Source organism: Vanessa cardui, chromosome 26 (genome assembly GCF_905220365.1).
Source record: "Vanessa cardui chromosome 26, ilVanCard2.1, whole genome shotgun sequence".
Lineage (NCBI taxonomy): Eukaryota > Metazoa > Arthropoda > Insecta > Lepidoptera > Nymphalidae > Vanessa > Vanessa cardui.
The window spans coordinates 5322270-5343269 of NC_061148.1; the positions used below are offsets into that span (position 1 = coordinate 5322270).

The 21000-nt window shown below is 34.2% G+C and overlaps 1 protein-coding gene across 1 annotated transcript in view; it reads right to left on the reverse strand.

Moving 5' to 3' along the window:
• Window positions 1-21000, reverse strand: part of LOC124540775 (irregular chiasm C-roughest protein-like) — a 108525-nt gene that overhangs the window by 34420 nt on the left and 53105 nt on the right. The window contains exons 2-4 of the mRNA XM_047118484.1: window positions 20403-20717; window positions 10684-10834; window positions 8780-8860 (exon numbers count right to left, since the gene is read on the reverse strand). Coding sequence (XP_046974440.1) covers window positions 8780-8860; window positions 10684-10834; window positions 20403-20561 — 391 coding nt within the window. The 5' untranslated portion in view covers window positions 20562-20717. The remainder of the gene's footprint in view (window positions 1-8779; window positions 8861-10683; window positions 10835-20402; window positions 20718-21000) is intronic.

Sequence of the window (21000 nt, forward strand, 5' to 3'; positions counted from 1 at the left end):
TGGGTAAACTCAGACGTTATATCTCTTTTTCCTATAGTTCCTCTGTTCCATCCTTCAAACTGGAACAAGACTATATGTGATACCTTAGCTGTCACAAAGCTTTACCGCCAAGTTAATGATTTTCAACAATGCATATTAATTATCAAATATACACGAGTATACTTCCATTGATATCTCATGATTTTCCAAAAAAACTGTCACCACTTCAGTGATAAAATTCTCGTGACTGTAGTTCATGTATAAATAGGAAATTACGAAATAGCCTTAGAAGCTTGGTGGATGTAAAGAAATGCTGATTTGGGTCAAAAAAAGGAAAAGAAGAAATAATTTAACTGAATATTCAAGAAAATGAAAACAAATGGATGGCATTTAGAAAATCTGTATTTTAAGAGTTCAACACTCTCATATAATACAAAAGTTTTGTCATTCGGAAAGTTTCATCACGTCTGTAATGTGAAACCGAGCGAAGGTAACGCGCACCTAACTTCAGAAACAAGTGCTGTGCTTGTGAGATATCAAGTTCAGGGATTAGTGGGGCGACAAAGACGAACAAGTCTTTAATATGACGAACTTCAAAACAATTGTATTGATAAACTTCTTGTTCCAAAAAAAAAGAGTAAAATTTTGCGTTATTGAGTATTGTTCATTAAATAATGACGATTTGTCACCGCTACTTGGTTGTAGCGTTTTGAGCAATCTCTTGGTAGATAAAAGGTAAAATTCATTTATTAATAATTCACTTTTTTTATTCCCACCATATTTACCACTATTACCTTTCTTGGTGGTAGGGCTTTGTGCTAGCCCGTCTGGGTAGATATCACCCACACAGTATTGTTTTGTTCCAGTTTGAAGGGTGAGTGAGCCAGTGTAACTACAGGCACAAGGGACATAACATCTTAGTTCCCAAGGTTGGTGGCACATTGACGATGTAAAGAATAGTTAATATTTCTTACAGCGCCATTGTCTATGGGTAATGGTGTCCATTTACCATCAGGTGGCCCATATGCTCGTCCGCCAACCTATACCATAAAAAAAATTAAGTATGGTATTCCGGTTGAAGGATGAGTAAGTCAGTGTAGCTATTAGGCTTTAGAGACGTCAAATATTAGTTGTTATTGTTCGTGACGCCTTTCTTACAGAGACTGCTTATACCTAGATGTACACGTCAGATGGCCAATATGGCTGGTCATTTTTTTTTAAATTATGGCTTTCGATAGAAAAGATTCCTAATTAGATGTGTGAAATAAGTGTTTCTTCCTATTGTCTATTATATATATTTTTTGTTAAAATACACTGGATGGATTGAATGGAAATTATAAGTATATATTTGTATACAACATAGATTTTTTTGTATGTTGTATACGCCTGTAAGTGACATACATAGAAGTATTTAAGACTTAGATGTTTAAAATTTGTTTGTGAATGATGTATATGTTATACTGTGTTTTTTATGGTATACGTTGGGCGAGCATATGGGCCACCTGATGGTAAGTGGTCACCATCACCCACAGACAATGAAGCTCCAAGAAATATTAACTATTCCTTACGTCGTCAATGTGCCACCAACCTTAGGAACTAAGATGTTATGTCCCTTGTACCTGTAGTTACACTGGCTCACTCACCCTTCAAACAGGAACACAAAAATGCTGCGTACTGTTGTTTAGCGGTAGAATATCAGATGAGTGGGTGGTACCTACCCAGACGGGCTTGCACAAAGCCCTACCACCAAGTACCACTAAATAAATAAAATTAAAAAAAAATAGTAATTGCAGTCTTTTAGTTTCTGCAAATTTTGCATATAAAAACAATAATATGAAAGTATTCAGCAGCATAAGACGTGATTATAAATATGACGTAGGTCCAATTCCACGAACGAAACTTTGTAATAATATTAAAAAGTTTTCACCGCAAATTTTCACTAAATACTGCAAAATGTATACCCACTCGCGTGTAAGGTGAAAAGACAATACAATCCGAGTTCTCTCCAGATAGTTTTCTATAGAGAAAACTTTGTTACCAACTAAGTTTCGAAGTTAAATAGTGCAAAGTTGTACAATTTAGCCGCAAGCCAGTTGTTCATTGTGCTTGATAAAAAAACATTGCTCCGTTTTCATTATTTTTATGTAAATCTTTATAGTCTATCTGCCTTGAAGTCGTCCCGCGAAACTTGATCCTCATCACGGACACTTCACTCTAGACTTTTTTTAATTGTTTGATTTTAATCAAAACTAATATTATCTGATTTTATAGAATCAGTCAGTTTAGAATGATAAGCACTTAAAGCAATAATTTTTTTCTTGCTTGAATAGGCCGCCGTTATCAGAAGAGAACCTTCTATCAATGACACTTATAGATTCAATCTAGCATTAGAATTCACTTCGCATCTCACTTTAGAAAAGTTGATACGTTACTCTAAATTTGTAACCTTTAAATGTAATAGTTGACATTGTCGCATATCACTAAAATTTCATAGATGGTTCTGTATCAGCAAATAAAGGACTTTTATTGTTTGCTCACTCTCTTTGTCTTATGGACTGCGCTACAAGAGAACAAAGGACAAACGAATTCATGCAAAGAATTGATTGTTTTGCTTTCCGTAGCATGAAAAATAGCAAAATGCCAAGTTTTAGGCAAATAGTGATGTGACATTTATCAATGTTTTTGTCCTACAAGTTTTACAAATATTATTTTCGAAAATTGTCATTAACTTTAAATACAAAATTTTATCATTTTTTAACACCAGAACCTCATGTTCTATAGCATTATAAGCTGATAGGCTATAAACCATTATCTGATGGCTTTTGATTTTGTCACTAAAAATGACTATTAAATTATAGACAGAAAAATACTGACTTTTTGTAAAACTTTATAATAAAATGCAAAAGAAAGAAATAAATACCAATTAATTTTTATCACTTAAGGAAGATAAAATAAAGAAAATAATAATAGTATTTTTCAATTTCAAATTGAAGTCGAGTCAGACTGTTTGAAAACTTACGAAGCTTATGTCAAGGAAGTTTCCAATTAACTCCTAAGTCGGTTAGGCTGAAGTCCTGTCATTAAGTTCTGATTGAGTTTTGATACCAGTTGAATTTTCTGGATTATATTGAACTAGAACTAACTCCTTGTGGGAGCTCATATGATAAAACTTTATTCATTTCGACAGGATGGTAAATTGATCCGTTTATTTGACTTAAGATTCCTTTAAAATTATTGGATTTTAAACTACTTGTGACCTTTTTTAAATAACAAATGATCATAAGTAGCTTAACCTAAAATCTACTCTGAAGATAAATTATAATTAGTCTATCTCGTTTCTGAAAGAGCCTGTAATGTCCTACTATTGGGATAGACTTCTTTTGAGGATAAGATCTGGAGCATAAAATTCCACCATGCTTCACAAATGCTAGGTTAACACACTATGGCGGACTTTCATCCACAACGTGCAGTCCTCACAATGTTTTCATTTATCGCAGAACACGATATGAATCATAAACATAAATTTACAAACGTAACAATAAAAGTAAATATTCCGTTTAATCTTTAAAACTAGATACGAACAATAATTAAGTAGTTTCAAAGTTTCTCACGACAGACATAAAATGTTAATATTACAACATACTACCGGATGATCATAAAGTTTTACTTGCAACCGTACAGGCCTGTTCGATACAACACACTCACCGGATTAAACTATTTCTTTTTTATGTATATTTGTGTTATCTTGAGAAGGGCGATCAAGGCAATGTTTTAAAGAATTGAACAAAATATGTGTACCACATTTCAATGTATGGGAAATTGAGAATTGAGAAAGTCACTAAGCAATTTCAAGTGATTATTGTTACGAACATAATATCTTAATTGCTATAGTTGTTGGAAGATGTTAGAAATGTTTTACATTTTTTGGATATATTTACAATTTCATTACAAAAATCTGACATTATTGAAGATAATGAAGAAAAGCTAATGTAACGACGGTACTACAAACACCCAGACCTACGACAACTTGGAAAAGTCAACAAAAAGTCAACGGCCGGAAATCGAACCCGGGACCTTGGAGTATCGTACCCTTGAAAACCGGTGTACACATACTCGACCACGGAGGTCGTCGCTGTCAATTTTTATTTGGTGCAGCTTAATATTTCGCCATTATCTACGAATGTCTTGTTCACGAGACAAATACTTGTAGTAATAAAAATGTTTCAAAAAAATCTTATTAATGAAGATACGACAAAATAACCATACGTAGAGAAAGCACTTTCCATAAAATAACGAAATCAAGAATGTTCTTATTAAAAAGCACTCCATTACTTGAATCGGGATCAAATTTAATTAATACCTCAAAGGAAATAAGAGCAGCGATTACTTTAATGCAGACTTTAAGTTAAATCTTCAAACAAAAGGCGGAGGGCCCATGAGAGGCACTTGGAGATAAGAATGTACCAACAGAATTTATCAAAAGTCTTACAAAAGCTTATGTAAATTAATTTATAAACCTGTCTGAATAGAGCCACTTGATGCTAAATGAATCGAGACCCCAGTTAAGAGAAAGGCTTATTATGAATTCACATAATTGTCACAATATAAATCCCAAATACAATGCATATGGCTTGATACGAAATCTTGGTGTTCGTTGTTCAAATTTATGGTAATTATGACATGGAAATCGAGATTATGTGATCTTGAATGATTTTATTTTGGCAAAATTCGTAATTTGAAAATGATATGCCAGTTTTTTTTCGTTTGAATAAATCTGGAGATCTATGTTAGATTACTTCTTTCTACGATGTTCTTATGCTAGTTAGTTGTGCTTGGTAGAAGGGCTTTATGGAAGCTCATCCAAAATGGCTACAGGGATGCAAGGTAAGTGGCCAGAACTTATCACAAACATTTGCCACCAAACAGCAATGCTTAGAATTATTGTACTTTGGTTTGAAGGGTGAGTCAGCCAGTGTAATTATAGACACTCCCTCTCCCAAAATTAACGGCATTTTGGCTATGTAAGAAATGTTTAATATTTCTTACTATGCTGGTGACCACTTAACCATACTACAATAAATCCTCGAGTGTTATATGCAGGCTTCCTCATCGCGAATCACGAGTTCAAATTATTCATTTAAATTAAGAACATAAAAACACCGTAGTACTTGACCGGGTTACATCCAGCTATTTTCATTTAATATCCAACCAGCAATCTTGACTGTGGGACTGTTTACTACAATGTAAGAAGATTGCTTATAAATAGTAAAAATACTTTGTCATGAGACAAAATTATAGTTATATTTTATCGAATAGCTAATCCTGCGGCTTTACTTGCACGAAATTTATAAAACACTAACTAGACTAACTAACACTAACTAAATTTTTGTCTGGGTGTTTGTGGTACCGCTGTTATTTATGATTATCCATAACACAAGTGCTTTAGCTACTTACATTGGGATCAGAGTAATGTATGTGATGTTGTCCAATATTTATATATGTATATATGAACCTTCGTGTTACGTTTAATAACTACGTAATTCAAAAATCAATATTTACTTAATATACGTGCGCCATTTATTAATAGTAATAAACTAATAACGGATAAAGTGTTGTTTCAAATGCACAATACATTATATTTAATTACATATATTTTAAGCTAAATAATTCAACAAAATTAATTGTACTATGAATACTATATGGAAATTGTTCTCTTCCATAAATGTTCCACGAAAATCGAAATCCTTCGCAATTAATTCTATAAATGATTGTTAAACTGGTTGAAATAATTATTATTTTAGTATCATTTATTAGTAAAGATTATATTTATACAACAAATTAATTAAATATAACAAACATTACCTTGATATCTATTAATGAGGCTCGGTTTGACCATAGACAATACAGCTTTTTGCCCATTCATAGAACCATATATATATCCCCTACATATATATTTAGGTGAATTAAGACACATACATTCATGAATCCCGAAATCATTACGATCCGTTACTTAGCAAACGACGCATACAAAACTATTTCTACCATAACAGAACAAAACAGCTAAACAAACAAAAAAATAAGCGCAATATTTTGAATTGACGTAATATCACTGACCGAGAAATTTACTATAAGAACTATTAGCACAAAATAGCCGGGCTATAAGTAAATCACATGAAATTCCAAAAACTCTTTGCATTCTTCGAATGGAATAGACCAAAGATAAATACTCTCACATAGATAGACTAACCCACACATACATATTCAATAAGACATAACACATACACACGAGTATATGGACATCAAGAATACAGACAGCAAACCCAATATAATATCCAGTAACTTTAAATGAATTTCACAATTCATGCTATACAGTAAAGTAAAAAAAAAGTAACAGCCTGTAAATTTCCCACTGCTGAGGTAAGGCCTTCTCTTCCATTAAGTAGAGGGCTTGGAACATATTCCACAACGCTGTTCCAATGCGGGTTGGTGGAATGCACATGTGGCAGAATTTCGATGAAATTAGACACATGCAGGTTTCCTCACGATGTTTTCCTTTACCGCCGAGCACGAGATGAATTATAAACACAAATTAAGCACATATATAAAGTGGTGCTTGCCTGGGTTTGAACCCGCAATCATCGGTTAAGATGCACGAGTTCTAACCACTGGGCCATCTCTGCTCTTGCTATAAATAAATAAAATTAACGTCCAATATATAAAACTGAAGGGGTTCTTGTTTAATAACGAGTTTCTATCGCGAAATACGCAAAGAAACGAGGCGAGATTTTCAATTTATTAAAAATAAACACAATTTCTCGATACTGGGCGAAAAAGGAAAACAATAGTTGCTTTTGTAAAGATATCGAATATGGTACAATTTAAAAGAGTTCGTTATTTTATTAAACAATAGAATACTGCAATAGTATAAAACGAAGGGTAAGACTTCTCATTGTGTTTCAGTGCTCGTCTGTGTGTCTGAACTCGAAATCTACCGAAAGGTAGTAGTAGTAGTAGTGTAATTTTTTTCTTACAGATTTTGTCAAAGAGTTTAAGTTGTTGTTATGGTAAGATTGTTGTTTGTTGGTGAAGATGTTCTCCTAAACGATTTTTTTATGGTATAGGTTGGCATACGAGCATATTATCAACCTGATGATAAGCGGTCACCATCACCCATAGACAATGAAGCTGTAAGAAAAATTAACCATTCCTTATTACATCGTCAATGGGCCACCAACTTTGGGAACTAATATGTTATGTCCCTTGTGCCTGTAGTTACACTGACTCACTCACCCTTCAAGCCGGAACACAACAATACTGAGTACTGTTATTTGGCGGTAGAATAACTGATGAGCGGGTGGTATCTACCCAGACGGGCTTGCACAAAGCCCTACCACCAAAAAAAACAGTTTTGACATTGATTCTATACTTTAAAAGTTTACAAATTTAGATCGAAATTTACCTATATTGAAATAACGTTTAAAAGGGCACAGTAATTGAAAGATATGAGAAAAAAACACATAGCGACTTCTGCAGGAGCAACAACGATATGTTCCACCTGATACCGGTCAGTAAAAAAAATATTAAAAAAGAAAAACCAAAAACTTTTTGGTATTTAAAAAAAAATAAAGCATTTATCATCTGTAATAACAAGTGACACGATATTATCACCATTCAAATAACCATGAACTTGTCATAACATATTCAACCTTGAGAATAAATAATTTACCACGAAGCTCTTGTGACTTGCGATCGAAAATTGTTAGTTATATTTTTTTCCACAACTACCAATAACGTTAACAAGGAATTGTTTGAACAAGTCCGTATACTAATAATTATTGTGTTACCGCTCAAATTACATCTTGTATCGTGAGACTGTTTTGAGAATGTATTTATGTAATTTTGACGTTGGAATCATTTCTTCGAAATCAACGTTACGTTTGTAGCACGTCATGAGAAACGGTAACGATCGTTTATTTTATTTGGATTATAGCAATCATTACCACTTATCATCAAACTAACTATACATGTTTATACATATACATGTTATATATGATTAACGGCTTTTAAAACACGATGCCAGATAACATATAAATACATGTTTCATAATGTTTGTTTTAAGCTGCTGACTTTTTGGTATTAGGTGATAGTTTTTCACTATCACTACGTAGTATAAAACAAAGTCGCTTTCTCTGTCCCATTGTATGCTTAAATCTTCAAAAGAAGAAGGTTTTTGTTAAAATATATGGACAATATAGTTAAGAAACACTGATCATTTTAGGAGTTTGTAATGTGATGTCGTAAATAAACAAATTCTGTAGTAAATTTAGTATCAGTATTGTACCCGTGCAAAGCCGGGTCGGGTCGCTAGTTGGAAATAAAACAATCGATAAATTAATTTAAATAATTGTATTAACTAACATGACTTTGTATTTTTTAAATGTTGAAAAAGAGTAACTACTGAGTTTCTTGCCGGTTCCTCTCGGTAGAATCAACTTTCCGAACCGGTGGTAGCTTCATCTAATTGTTAATTGACGATTCAAAATTAAATGTATGGCTTGTAAAAGCCCACTTGAATAAAGTTTATTTTGATTTTGATTTTTTTGATCGCCTGCAGGTCGTTTTAAAAAAAGTCCAGGCGTGGGATATTTGCGAACGTTAAAGCTTATTTCTTATTGATTTATAAGAATGAAAACGATCAGATTTGTTGAATAATAATACAAAGGATTAAATCAATATTTTATCAAGCCGTTTTAGTATTTAAAGTAATAAGATAAGTTATATTTTTGCTTAACAATCTTACCTCTTAAGCCCGAACTGACTTGGCACTGATATTTCGCGTCATCTTCTAAAGTAACGTCTCTGATGTCCAGCGAATAATCACCTGTAAATATATTTAATTAGCATGATTGTTTTTTTTTTAATTATAATAAATACTTAAACTACTTTTTGTTTTATGTATACATATAATAAAATTGGACTGTCTGTTTGTAATATTGAATAGTCCTATTTTACTCAATGCATATGTATATATACAGAGTACATATACCAAAAACACATTTTTCAATTTTTGTCTATCTGTCTGTCTGTCTGTTTGTTCCGGCTAATCTCTGGAATAGCTGGACTGATTTTGACGGGACTTTCACTAGCAGATAACTGATATAATAAGTAGTAATTTAGGCTAGAATAATATATATTTTGGTTAATTTCAAACGCGGGCACAACTAGTTATTAATAAAACAAGTTTAACGTTCATTAATTCAGTCAAATTTGTAACATTATTACACAAAAAGAAGGTCAATTATTAGTTTGGGTATTGCCAACCTTGAGCCTGTCTTTTTTTTAATTGTTATTATATATTACGTGCAAATTAGACAGCTTAGCCAATACGGATTAAAAAAAATCTCTAACAGACAGCCAAATTACAGCTTAACAATTAAAAATATGAAGAACCTCCTTGATTCCAGTGCTTTATAAAATTTGTCTAAGGCGATTGGTTCAATAAATACATATTTTACAATTCAACGTCTTGTCAGTAAAGCTACTTTAAACTTCTCAGGGGAATAGTTGGTACAAACCCCGCAGTGGAACAGCAACAAATTATCAATAAAATTGTGCTATTTTCAATTGCTTTTTTTTAAAATTATCTTATGCTAATATTAGTTATATTATATATTAAACTCTTCTCTGAAACGTGCTGTGCTTTCTGTTTTAAGTTTGATATTAAGTAGTTTAGGTAGGCATTTCATCATATTTACAAAAATACATACACATATATGTACGTAAAAGCTACATTACGTCACAGAGGCTTTGTTAAATTCGCAGATTTCATAATAATATGCTTTCCGTGAGGCATATTAAACTTAAGATAAATCCTTTGGAATCTGTGTGTCTTATCTCCAGCAAGGAGAAAACTAAGCTCGCTTTGATATTAACTCGAAACGTATTCGCAGTTAACATCTTAAACACAACAATTCATAAGGTAAAATAAGCTATAGTGACTTCTCTAGCATACATATGACCTTTTCAACATTCTAAATTAGAAGGATAATATTATTTTACATACACGTACGTAATACGTACATAAAGAAATAGAAAGAGACGGTATAAGCATATTAAAATTAAATTTAGTAATTGTTCGAATAATAAATGCGTGGAATGATGGGAATAGTGCTAGAAGCATTTTTGCTGTGATCGATTGCCTGTGCTATATATTAGGAAATCCTTGTAAGTGAAGTTCTACAGTACTTGAATTTAATATTAAAATATTATCAGGCGTTTTAAAATGGAACACAAAATCACTATCACAATCATCACTACAGAGGATAAAATAGAGTCGCTTTCTCAATCCCTATATGTGCCTATGTACGTGATTTTGATGCGGTTTTTTTAATAGATAGAGTTATTCAAGGTGAAGGTTTTGTATATAATGCATGGACATTATAGTAAAGATACTCTGATAATTTTGAAAGTTTCTAATGTGATGTCGTAAATAATATTTTTTTGTAGTACATTTATTATCAGCTTTGCATGCGTGCGAAGCCGGGGCGAATCGTTAGTGATTACATTAAATTAATTTCATGCTCACTGCAGTACAAGAGAGCGCTTCTCTTTTACGAATATTTTAGTGTCCTTTCTGATACAAAATTCAAAGATGTTTCCTTACTTAGTTTAATAAAGAGTATTTACTAATTAAAATCAACATACCCTCTTCATCACTCCCGATCATCTTATACCGGTCGTAGCCGCTTAGTTCTCTGTGCAGCCCAAGACCGAAATCGTCTTTCGTCCACTGTAATTGACCTGCCTTATTTTCCACTCTACATGGTAATGTCACTCTTGATCCCACTACTGCAGTCTGTAAAGAAAACACATGGATTATTTCTATTTCAAACGATTTATCATTTTCATGGCAATAAGTTTTTTGGCGGGATAGGGCCACCCGAAGTTAAGTGCTAACGCGAAGTAGTTATATCACTCATCGTATAAAAAGGAATACTATTCTAAATCTAAAATTGTAAAGTAAAAAATACACAACACGGGGAACACAAAGAAAAAATACTATAAATAAATCTGAGAATATTTTAAATCAATTTACATGATCTTCCAAATAAAGTTTTCTGTATTGAAAATCAAAGTCAAATCTATTTCGGAAATACTAAACAGCTACGAAAAACATCCAACTAATCTTTACTAATAGTTCGTGAACTTTGATCTTTAAATAACAGCCTGGAGGCGGTTGATATTTTTATAACTTTATATAAAATTACAGATAATTCAATAGATACGGATCAACGAGAAAATAACAACGAATATATTCTAGACTAAAGTAAAAACACGACAGAATTACTTTTTGACACACTGGGTTTGAACAGGATCCCGAGATATACACGGTATGTCACCTGATGAAGTGTGTGTTATGACCCCAGTGGCATTCTCTAAAGTAACAGCCTGTTAATTTCCCACTGCTGGGATAAGGCCTCCTCTAATGACAACTATTTAATTGGCGAAGACCTCTTACTGTGGAGCGTGATTTCCACCATGCTCGGCAACAAGAGATGCTGAATGCAGATGAACTCTTTGTGTGAAAGTGTCATATCGCAAACAGAGACTGAGACTGGAGCAATTGAAATAAAACTAGTTATAACGGATTTAAATTGCGTATATTAATTATTTTTTTTAACATCCCGACGTTTCGAGCACTTTACAGCGTTCGTGGTCACGGATTTCAATGTGTAATCGCGAAAATTTAAGACAACATTCTGAGACTGGAGCGTCAGAAATGGGTCTGTCTGACTCTTGTAGAAGACTACGTTGCAGAGAGGAGAGGGGTAATCTCTTCCTCGGGAATTCCTGTAGATGGGATGCCCACGAGAAAAAAGACCCGAAATCAGCTTTCGAATATACCATCCAACCAATACACCATTCAGACATTTTTTCTTAACATATAAATTCCAAGCTACAATTAGATGTATACGATAAAAAGCTTGAATACTTGATATAAATATAAAAATATATCCATCATCGTTTGAAACTCTATAGCATCGGTATACGCTCTTACCAAAAATTAATAACTTTGTTATCTTAAAACAATCTCGACCAGGAAAAATTAGCTACTCAATTCACATCCGGGCAGTTATCTGAACGAGTTATCTAAAGAAATCATAGTTTAACTATAACATTTCGTTAATGTGATTCTTTGACATTTTTATATTACTGACGACGTATCTATTTTGGAAATCAGATGACAACATATGTTCGTGCATTGATTTTGAGACAGGATCATTTGTAACAATTGTTTTGTTCAGGATACTTTAATCTTTTTTTAGATGTCGCTTGAAGCTGTGATTTAAATTACAAGAATATCTAATCTCATTTAAATTTAACTAGTAGTCGCCCGCAGCTTTGATCGCGTTTTAGAGCGTTGGTTGTCATGTGTTAGGCAAAAAAATAGCCAATGGACCTTTCTTGGAATTCAAGTTTTATTCATACCAAATTTCAATAAAATATATTTTATTGTACACCACAAATATAACGTACAGAAATCGTATAGCTAAGTAGCTATCTCTTCCTATTGATACAATCGTATATTCGATGCCAAACTTAGGACTATATTCAAATTATTAATAATACTGAATACATGTATTAACTTTTATAGTGTTAATATAAAATAGGAACATTCAAGTACGTCTCGTTAATAGTCTGAAATTAAAGTAGATGAAACTGGGAAGCAGCTTCATAATATATATTAAAACCTTCTCCGAAACGTTGCAACGCCTGATATAAGTTTATTGTTTATATCAGATAGACAGTAAAAAAAAGAAGGTCTATTGATTAATTAGTAAATGTAAAATAGTCGGAAATATTTTTCTGGTAACACAGTCAGAAATAAATATTCTTGGAATCACTCAGCTCTATTTATTTTATTTTTACTTGGAATTTAATTAAGAAATATATTAAGTATCAGTTCCTGTTTTGCATAAAATCGCGTTTTATACACAAAAGTAATATAACCTTCACGACTCCCTGCTAATGTGAAACATCGCAGTTGATGATTATTGAAATAATATACCCATGGGTAATTAACGACAACCAATAAATAATTATGCAAAATTAATATTATAAATTCTCTGTCTGTCTGTTCTGTCACGTACAAATCGCTGAACCAATGTCATGAAATTTCGTTTGAAGCAAAATTGATCTCTAAGAAAGAACAAAAGAGACTAACATGACAATCAACATCTTAAAACTCGAGCGAAGTCGCGAGCGACTACTAGTATGGGATAAAAGAGACTAAATAAACATATTCTAAAGCAATCAGGCAAGCAAGCAAATAACAAGGAAGAGGACAGTGGCGGAGTTAGGACGATTTGCCGGACCGGAAATACGATCTGATATAACCCATTAGTTTACACCTATGTGAACCTGGCACCCAACTTTAGAAAATCAAATTTTTGTTAATGCATTCTTGAAGTGTTTGGTATGTAGTTGATTGTAGTGAGAAAATGTTTGTTTGTAGTTTGACCAAAAAACCAATTTGGGTCACCCAAGAATGGCCATCCCCCGGATTTCGAAAAAATCAATTTTAACGGTTGATTTGTATAGGAAATCGTTAGTAGTTGATTGTAGTGAACGAATTTTCGTTTGTAGTTATTTGTTGATTTTTTTTTTATTTATAATTTTTATTTATTTATAATTTTTTTTTTCTTTAAAGTTAATCGTTATTGAACCTTTTGCCTAAATTGTGCTTCAAAGTAAAAGAATTTCGATTGTGGTAAAACAGCAGTTGATAAGGAGCAATCAACTTGAGTCAAACTCGCTTCGAAGTGATGAAGATTGAATTACTCCGGTTGTGAACACTAGACGACTACTACAAACGTCGAAAATGACTCAAAGATGCTTGTTATAGTTTGTAGTAAAGGAATTGTTGATTGTAGTAGAACGGAAGTTCATAAAAAGCGATCAATTTCAGTCTAACTCGCTTTGGAGTGATTCCGAGTGAATTACTCCGATTGTGAAGATTAGACGACTACTACAAACGTCAAAAACGACTCATAGATACTCGTTGAGGTTTGTAGTAAAGGAATTGTTGATTGTAGTAGAACGGAAGTTCATAAAAAGCGACCAATTTGAGTCTAACTCGCTTTGGAGTGATTCCGAGTGAATTACTCCGATTGTGAAGATTAGACGACTACTACAAACGTCAAAAACGACTCAAAGATACTCGTCGAGGTTTGTAGTAAAGGAATTGTTGATTGTATTAGAACGGAAATTGATGAGAATTGATCACTTTGAGACACACTCGCTCTGGAGTGATTCCAAGTGAAGTACTCCGGTTGTGAAGACTAGATGACTACTACGAACGTCAAAAACGACTCAAAGATACTCGTTGAGGTTTGTAGTATAGGAATTGTTGATTGTAGTGAAACGGTAGTTGATGAGAAGCGATCAACTTGAGTCAAACTCTCTTTAGGGTGATCCCGAGTGAGATACTTCGGTCGTAAATACTAGAAGACTACTACAAACGTCAAAAATGCCTCAAAGATACTCATTGAGGTTCGTAGAGAAGTAATTTTCGATTGTAGTAGAACGGAAGTTGATGAGAAGCGACCAATTTGAGTCTAACTCGCTTTGGGGTGATTCTGAGAGAATTACTCCGGTCGTGAAAACTATAAGACGACTACAAACGTCAAAAATGGTCCAAAGATGCTTGTTCAGGTTTGTAGTGGAGAAATTTCCGATTGTAGTGGAACGGAAGTTGATGGCAAGCGACCAATTTGAGTCAAACTCGCTTTGGAATGATTTCGAATGAAATACTCAAGTTGTGCAGATGAGACGACTACTACAAACGTTAAAATAAACTCGAAGATGCTCGTTGAGGTGTGTAGTGGAGGAATTTTCAATTGTAGTAGAACAGAAATTAACTTAGGAGCTATCAAGATGACAGAAAACTGATTTTGGAGTGATTTCGACTGAATTACTTCAGTTGTGAAGTTTAGACGAGTTCGACTTGAGTTGATCGCTTCTCATCAACTTCCCTTCTACTACAATTGACAATTCGTCCACTACCAATCTCTACGAGCATCTTCAAGTCATTTTTGACGTTTGTAGTAATCGTCTACTTTTCACAAATGGAGCAAACCGGTCGAAATCACTCCAAAATCATATTCCTGCCATCTTGATAGCTTCTAAGTTAACTTTTGTTCTACTACAATTGAAAATTCCTCCACTACAAATCTTTACAAGCCTTCAAGTCCATTTTAACGTTTGTAGTAGTATTTTTAGAACCGGAGTAATTCAGTCCCAATCGCTTCAAACTGAGTTTGAATCAAGTTGATCGCTTCTAGTCAACTTCCCTTCTTCTGCAATTAAAAATTCCTCCACTACAAACCTCAACGAGCATATTCGAGTCTATTTTGACGTTTGTAGTAGTCGTCTAATCTCTATAACCGGAATAATTCAGTGGCAATTACTCCAAACTGAGTTTTCTCTGAACTTGATGCCTTCTACTCAGGTTTTCCTCCACTACAATCGAAAAATCCTCCACTACAAACCTCTGCGAGTATCGTCGCGTGATTTTAGACGTTCGTAGTAGTTATCTAGTCTTCACAACCGGAGTACTTCACTTGGAATCACTCCAGAGCGAGTGTGTCTCAAAGTGATCAATTCTCATCAATTTCCGTTCTACTACAATCAACAATTCCTTTACTACAAACCTCGACGAGTATCTTTGAGTCGTTTTTGACGTTTGTAGTAGTCGTCTAATCTTCACAATCGGAGTAATTCACTCGGAATCACTCCAAAGCGAGTTAGACTCAAATTGGTCGCTTTTTATGAACTTCCGTTCTACTACAATCAACAATTCCTTTACTACAAACCTCAACGAGTATCTATGAGTCGTTTTTGACGTTTGTAGTAGTCGTCTAATCTTCACAATCGGAGTAATTCACTCGGAATCACTCCAAAGCGAGTAAGACTCAAATTGGTCGCTTTTTATGAACTTCCGTTCTACTACAATCAACAATTCCTTCACTACAAACCTCAACGAGTATCTTTGAGTCGTTTTTGACGTTTGTAGTAGTCGTCTAATCTTCAAAATCGGAGTAATTCACTCGGAATCACTCCAAAGCGAGTTAGACTGAAATTGGTCGCTTTTTATGAACTTCCGTTCTACTACAATCAACAATTCCTTTACTACAAACCTCGACGAGTATCTTTGAGTCGTTTTTGACGTTTGTAGTAGTCGTCTAATCTTCACAATCGGAGTAATTTACTCGGAATCACTCCAAAGCGAGTTAGACTCAAATTGGTCGCTTTTTATGAACTTCCGTTCTACTACAATCAACAATTCCTTTACTACAAACCTCAACGAGTATCTTTGAGTCGTTTTTGACGTTTGTAGTAGTCGTCTAATCTTCACAATCGGAGTAATTCACTCGGAATCACTCCAAAGCGAGTTAGACTGAAATTGATCGCTTTTTATGAACTTCCGTTCTACTACAATCAACAATTCCTTTACTACAAACTATAACAAGCATCTTTGAGTCATTTTCGACGTTTGTAGTAGTCGTCTAGTGTTCACAACCGGAGTAATTCAATCTTCATCACTTCGAAGCGAGTTTGACTCAAGTTGATTGCTCCTTATCAACTGCTGTTTTACCACAATCGAAATTCTTTTACTTTGAAGCACAATTTAGGCAAAAGGTTCAATAACGATTAACTTTAAAGAAAAAAAAAATTATAAATAAATAAAAATTATAAATAAAAAAAAAATCAACAAATAACTACAAACGAAAATTCGTTCACTACAATCAACTACTAACGATTTCCTATACAAATCAACCGTTAAAATTGATTTTTTCGAAATCCGGGGGATGGCCATTCTTGGGTGACCCAAATTGGTTTTTTGGTCAAACTACAAACAAACATTTTCTCACTACAATCAACTACATACCAAACACTTCAAGAATGCATTAACAAAAATTTGATTTTCTAAAGTTGGGTGCCAGGTTCACATAGGTTTAGTTTACTAATATCTCACATCTATCAACATCTGAATTCTTATTCGAAATTATTTTTATGAAACAGATAAAAATAACCGAAAAAAACGTTCATCATCATTATCATTTCAGCTGCATCAATTCTACTGCTGGACAAAAAACTTCCCCAAAAATAGCCACAACATCTGGCCTAGCGCTACTCGTATCCAATGACTTCCCAAACTTTCAATAATGAAAAAAAATTACAGAAATTTGCTTTGAAAACTCAATTCTTTATTTAAAATAATTAATAAATAATTTCTTCATACTTGCTGGCGTTGGTAACATAAACTATGAGCATAAAACTTATAAGTAATGCGTGCGAAGTTCGTTCTGACAAGAGAAGTTACCGGGTTAACTGCCTTAGTGGATGTAAGTTGAAATGTTAAGAAATATACTGTAATAGCATGGAAATTTATGACAAGTCGAACGTTTAGTATACATATGCTAAAGTATATGTAGTAGTACATGTATGTAAAAGTGGGGAGGTGTGTGGGACTCCCCGGAGCCCTGAACGCCGAGTACGCCCAAGCACACCGGGTTTACCGCCTATACGGGCCTCCAACAGCTAGGGGGGATTCCCAGGGTACTGGGACCCCCCCTTGGTCCCTACGGCGCCTATTGAGGCGGAGGGAGAAGGTGCGCTTAGAGCCTTTTGCTTCTCCCCGGTCGTCTTCTGCGGAGCGAGTCAGCGGCGGCATTCTTTTCCCGCTCCCGCTCCGCTGCTACGTTTTAGGGTATTGGTTGTCATGTGTCAGGCAAAAAAAGTTGCCGTTGGAGTTCTAGAGCCTTTCTTGGAGTTCAAGTTTGCGTCATACCAAATTTCATCTAACTCGGTTCAGCGGCTTGGTCGCAAAAGAGCGTCAGAAAGACAGATTTATTGTCATATTTATGATATTTATATAGATGTCACTCTTGGAATTTGTGTTTTTATAAATGTTAAGCTGGTCGGCGAAAGTGGAAATTGTAATTTATATTGCAAAACAAGATAATATTTACGTCCAGTATAATACAGTAACAGACTGAAAAGCCACTGCTGGTCTAAGGTGTCCTCTCCCGTTGAGGAGAAGGTTTGGAACATATTCCACCACGCTGTTCCAATGTGGATTAGTGGTCGGTTGCTTAAAATTTTCCTCCAATCAAGACTAATGATCCAAATGCGAAAGTAGTTCCCCAGTTTGAATCCAAAGGAAGACCATATGCCACTTTTTATGCATAGCATAAAACTAGTCGTTGATATTTACTTTAGTCTTGTATTAGAAAAGACCTTTCAGCGTCACTGGTTGAGTAGACAAGGACAAAGCATCAGCTGGGAAAAGGGATGTACTGTGAATGATCAGTGAGGCGAAAGTATGGGTGTATCCTGCGAGAACCTACGCTCAGGATCAGATAGCAGTTGGAATATTTATAACATGAAAAACTTCCATTCATAATGTTGTACAGAATAAACAAGTTAAATCTGATTCTAAATGTAATTAAAAATTTTATATATTAATACCCTTCTTAATACCTGGTGCATGAGCGCTAATAATTCGTGTGTTGCAGTCGTACTAATAATGGCCAAGTTTTACACTATTGGTGAACGACCCAAAATGTATTTTCATACATTTTTTGTGGGAGCCACGTGAGATCTACAGAATACTGCTTGCATCCAGATATTTGTTGTTCTTAAGACCAGGCTGTGTATAAGGAACTTCAATGGTTCTTTTCAATATTCGATTCTTGTAATCAGATCACTAGTTTACTATTACAGAGAGTTTCGTAGTAGTTTTTCAAATAAAAATTATATTTGTAATAAATTTATTGTTAGTTATTTTTTTTTATGTTTGTTGTAGATTCAGATCTATACTTCTATAGTAATAGTATAAAATATGTGAAAATAACTTGACTGTCTGTCTGTCGCTCTTTCAAGACAAAACCGATAAACCTATGAACTGAATTTGATGAAAATCGGTATGAAGCAAACTTGAACTCCAAGATAGGACATAGGCTACTTTTTTGCCTATCATATAAAAACCAACGTTGAAAACTCACGCGAAGGGTGACAGCTAGTATTTCTAAGTATGAGTAAAATGTAAAACTAAAGTATCTGAAAAACTACTAAGCCAATATACTTCGATATATTTATACCAGAAGATGCATCGCGTTCCAAGAAGGTTTTAATGTATAATATTATACGTAGCAACGCTTCACAATTTCCCTCGCTTTAAACGTAGACTATTGACGTGACGCGCGTATATTTCATTTTCTTGTGTATAAAAGAGGTTGTATAGGTTGTCTGGAAGAGATCGCTGCTTTAGCAATAAGTTTACACTTGATGCATCTTTTATGTATCGTGTGAATTTGAATATTCCATTAATTGGAGTTCGATAGAATATTTAAAGCCGAGATGGCCTAGTGGTTAGAACGCATGCATTTCAACCGATGATTGCGGGTTCAAACCCAGACAAACATCACTGAATATTCATGTGCTTAATATGTTTATAATATATCTCGTGCTCGGCGGTAAAGGAAAACATCGTAAGGAAACCTGCCTGACTAATTGCATAGAAAGAAATTCTGCCACATGTGTATTCCAAAACGCACTCGATTCTAAACAGAAAATATTCTTCATTCAATAGTCTGTCGATATAAAAAAAATCGGTTGATGTACAAATATTTATCATCCCAAGACGAAAAAAGGGTAGTCCAATTATATATCTCTATCCGAATTTCCCAAACCCCTAGATGCTCAAGCAAGGGTCGACAAAAAAAAACATCCAAGGGTAAATATTTGTATCGGGCCAGCAAGAAAAACACCATTCTATTATCTGGCTTTGTAGAAATATGAGGAAAATTGCAAAATATATGAAAGAGAGAGAGAGGGGGGTAGATAGGTCTCTCTCTAACAGGACTTGAATGAGAATTATCAATAAATATTTTATCAACAACAACAGCCTGTAAATTTCCCACTGCTGGTCTAAGGCCTTCTCTCCCTTTGAAGAGAAGGTTTGGAGCGTATTCCACCATGCTGCACAATACGTCGAAACACATGTCGAATATCATTGAAATTAGATACATGCAGGTTTCCTCACGATATTTTCCTTCACCACGAACCACGAGATGAATTACAAACACAAATATTCACATGAAAATTCAAAGTTGCTTGCCTGGGCTTGAACCCGCAATCATCGGTTAAGATGCACGTGTTCTAACCACTGGGCCCTGTCAGCTCTATAACATTGCTTAAGTCAATCTATCTGCTGTTATTACCACTAGAATACTGAAGGAAGCCTTACTAGCGTAACTAGCTTGTCCTAATGTAAGAACATAACTTACGGGGAACGATGAGAATCGCTTATTTTTTTAAAAAGCTATATTATTTATTATATATATTAAGTCACTCACCTGATCCTGAGGCTCCATCGCAAACTTCTGTTCAACATAACCGTCACACACACAAACACAAGTTAGCAACACTAGCACACACACACAAGTCCGTAGCAACAGGAACAGAGGTTGCACACACCTACTGGTAAGACGTAATCTACTTTTGTAGTTTACCATTTTTGTCTATTATTAGTTGAACATAGGGATATCCGGGGAATATTTTTACATTTTGAAAGGAAGTGCGACTTCCCCTAAGTGATGAGAGATCGTATGTTATTTATAACACCACGTTTAAGCGCCATGTTTATTTCCGTTGTTTACCCCTCGGCTGATCTGAAACAAAACGAAAATAATTTCAGTATATATCCTTAAAATAGATCGTTTGATCATTTATTTTATATTCTATACTTAGTGGTAGAGCTTTGTGCTGTTGATTGGTACCACCCTCTTCACTAAATACAATTAATTAGTATTGTTGTATTTCTTTCAAGGGTGAGTTATCCGATGAACATACTATTTTAGTTTTTTGGAGATGTAAGGGATGATATTATTTACAGTGCTAATGTTTTTGAGCAGTGGTGACCACTTACCATCACATCAGATATGTCTATTTATG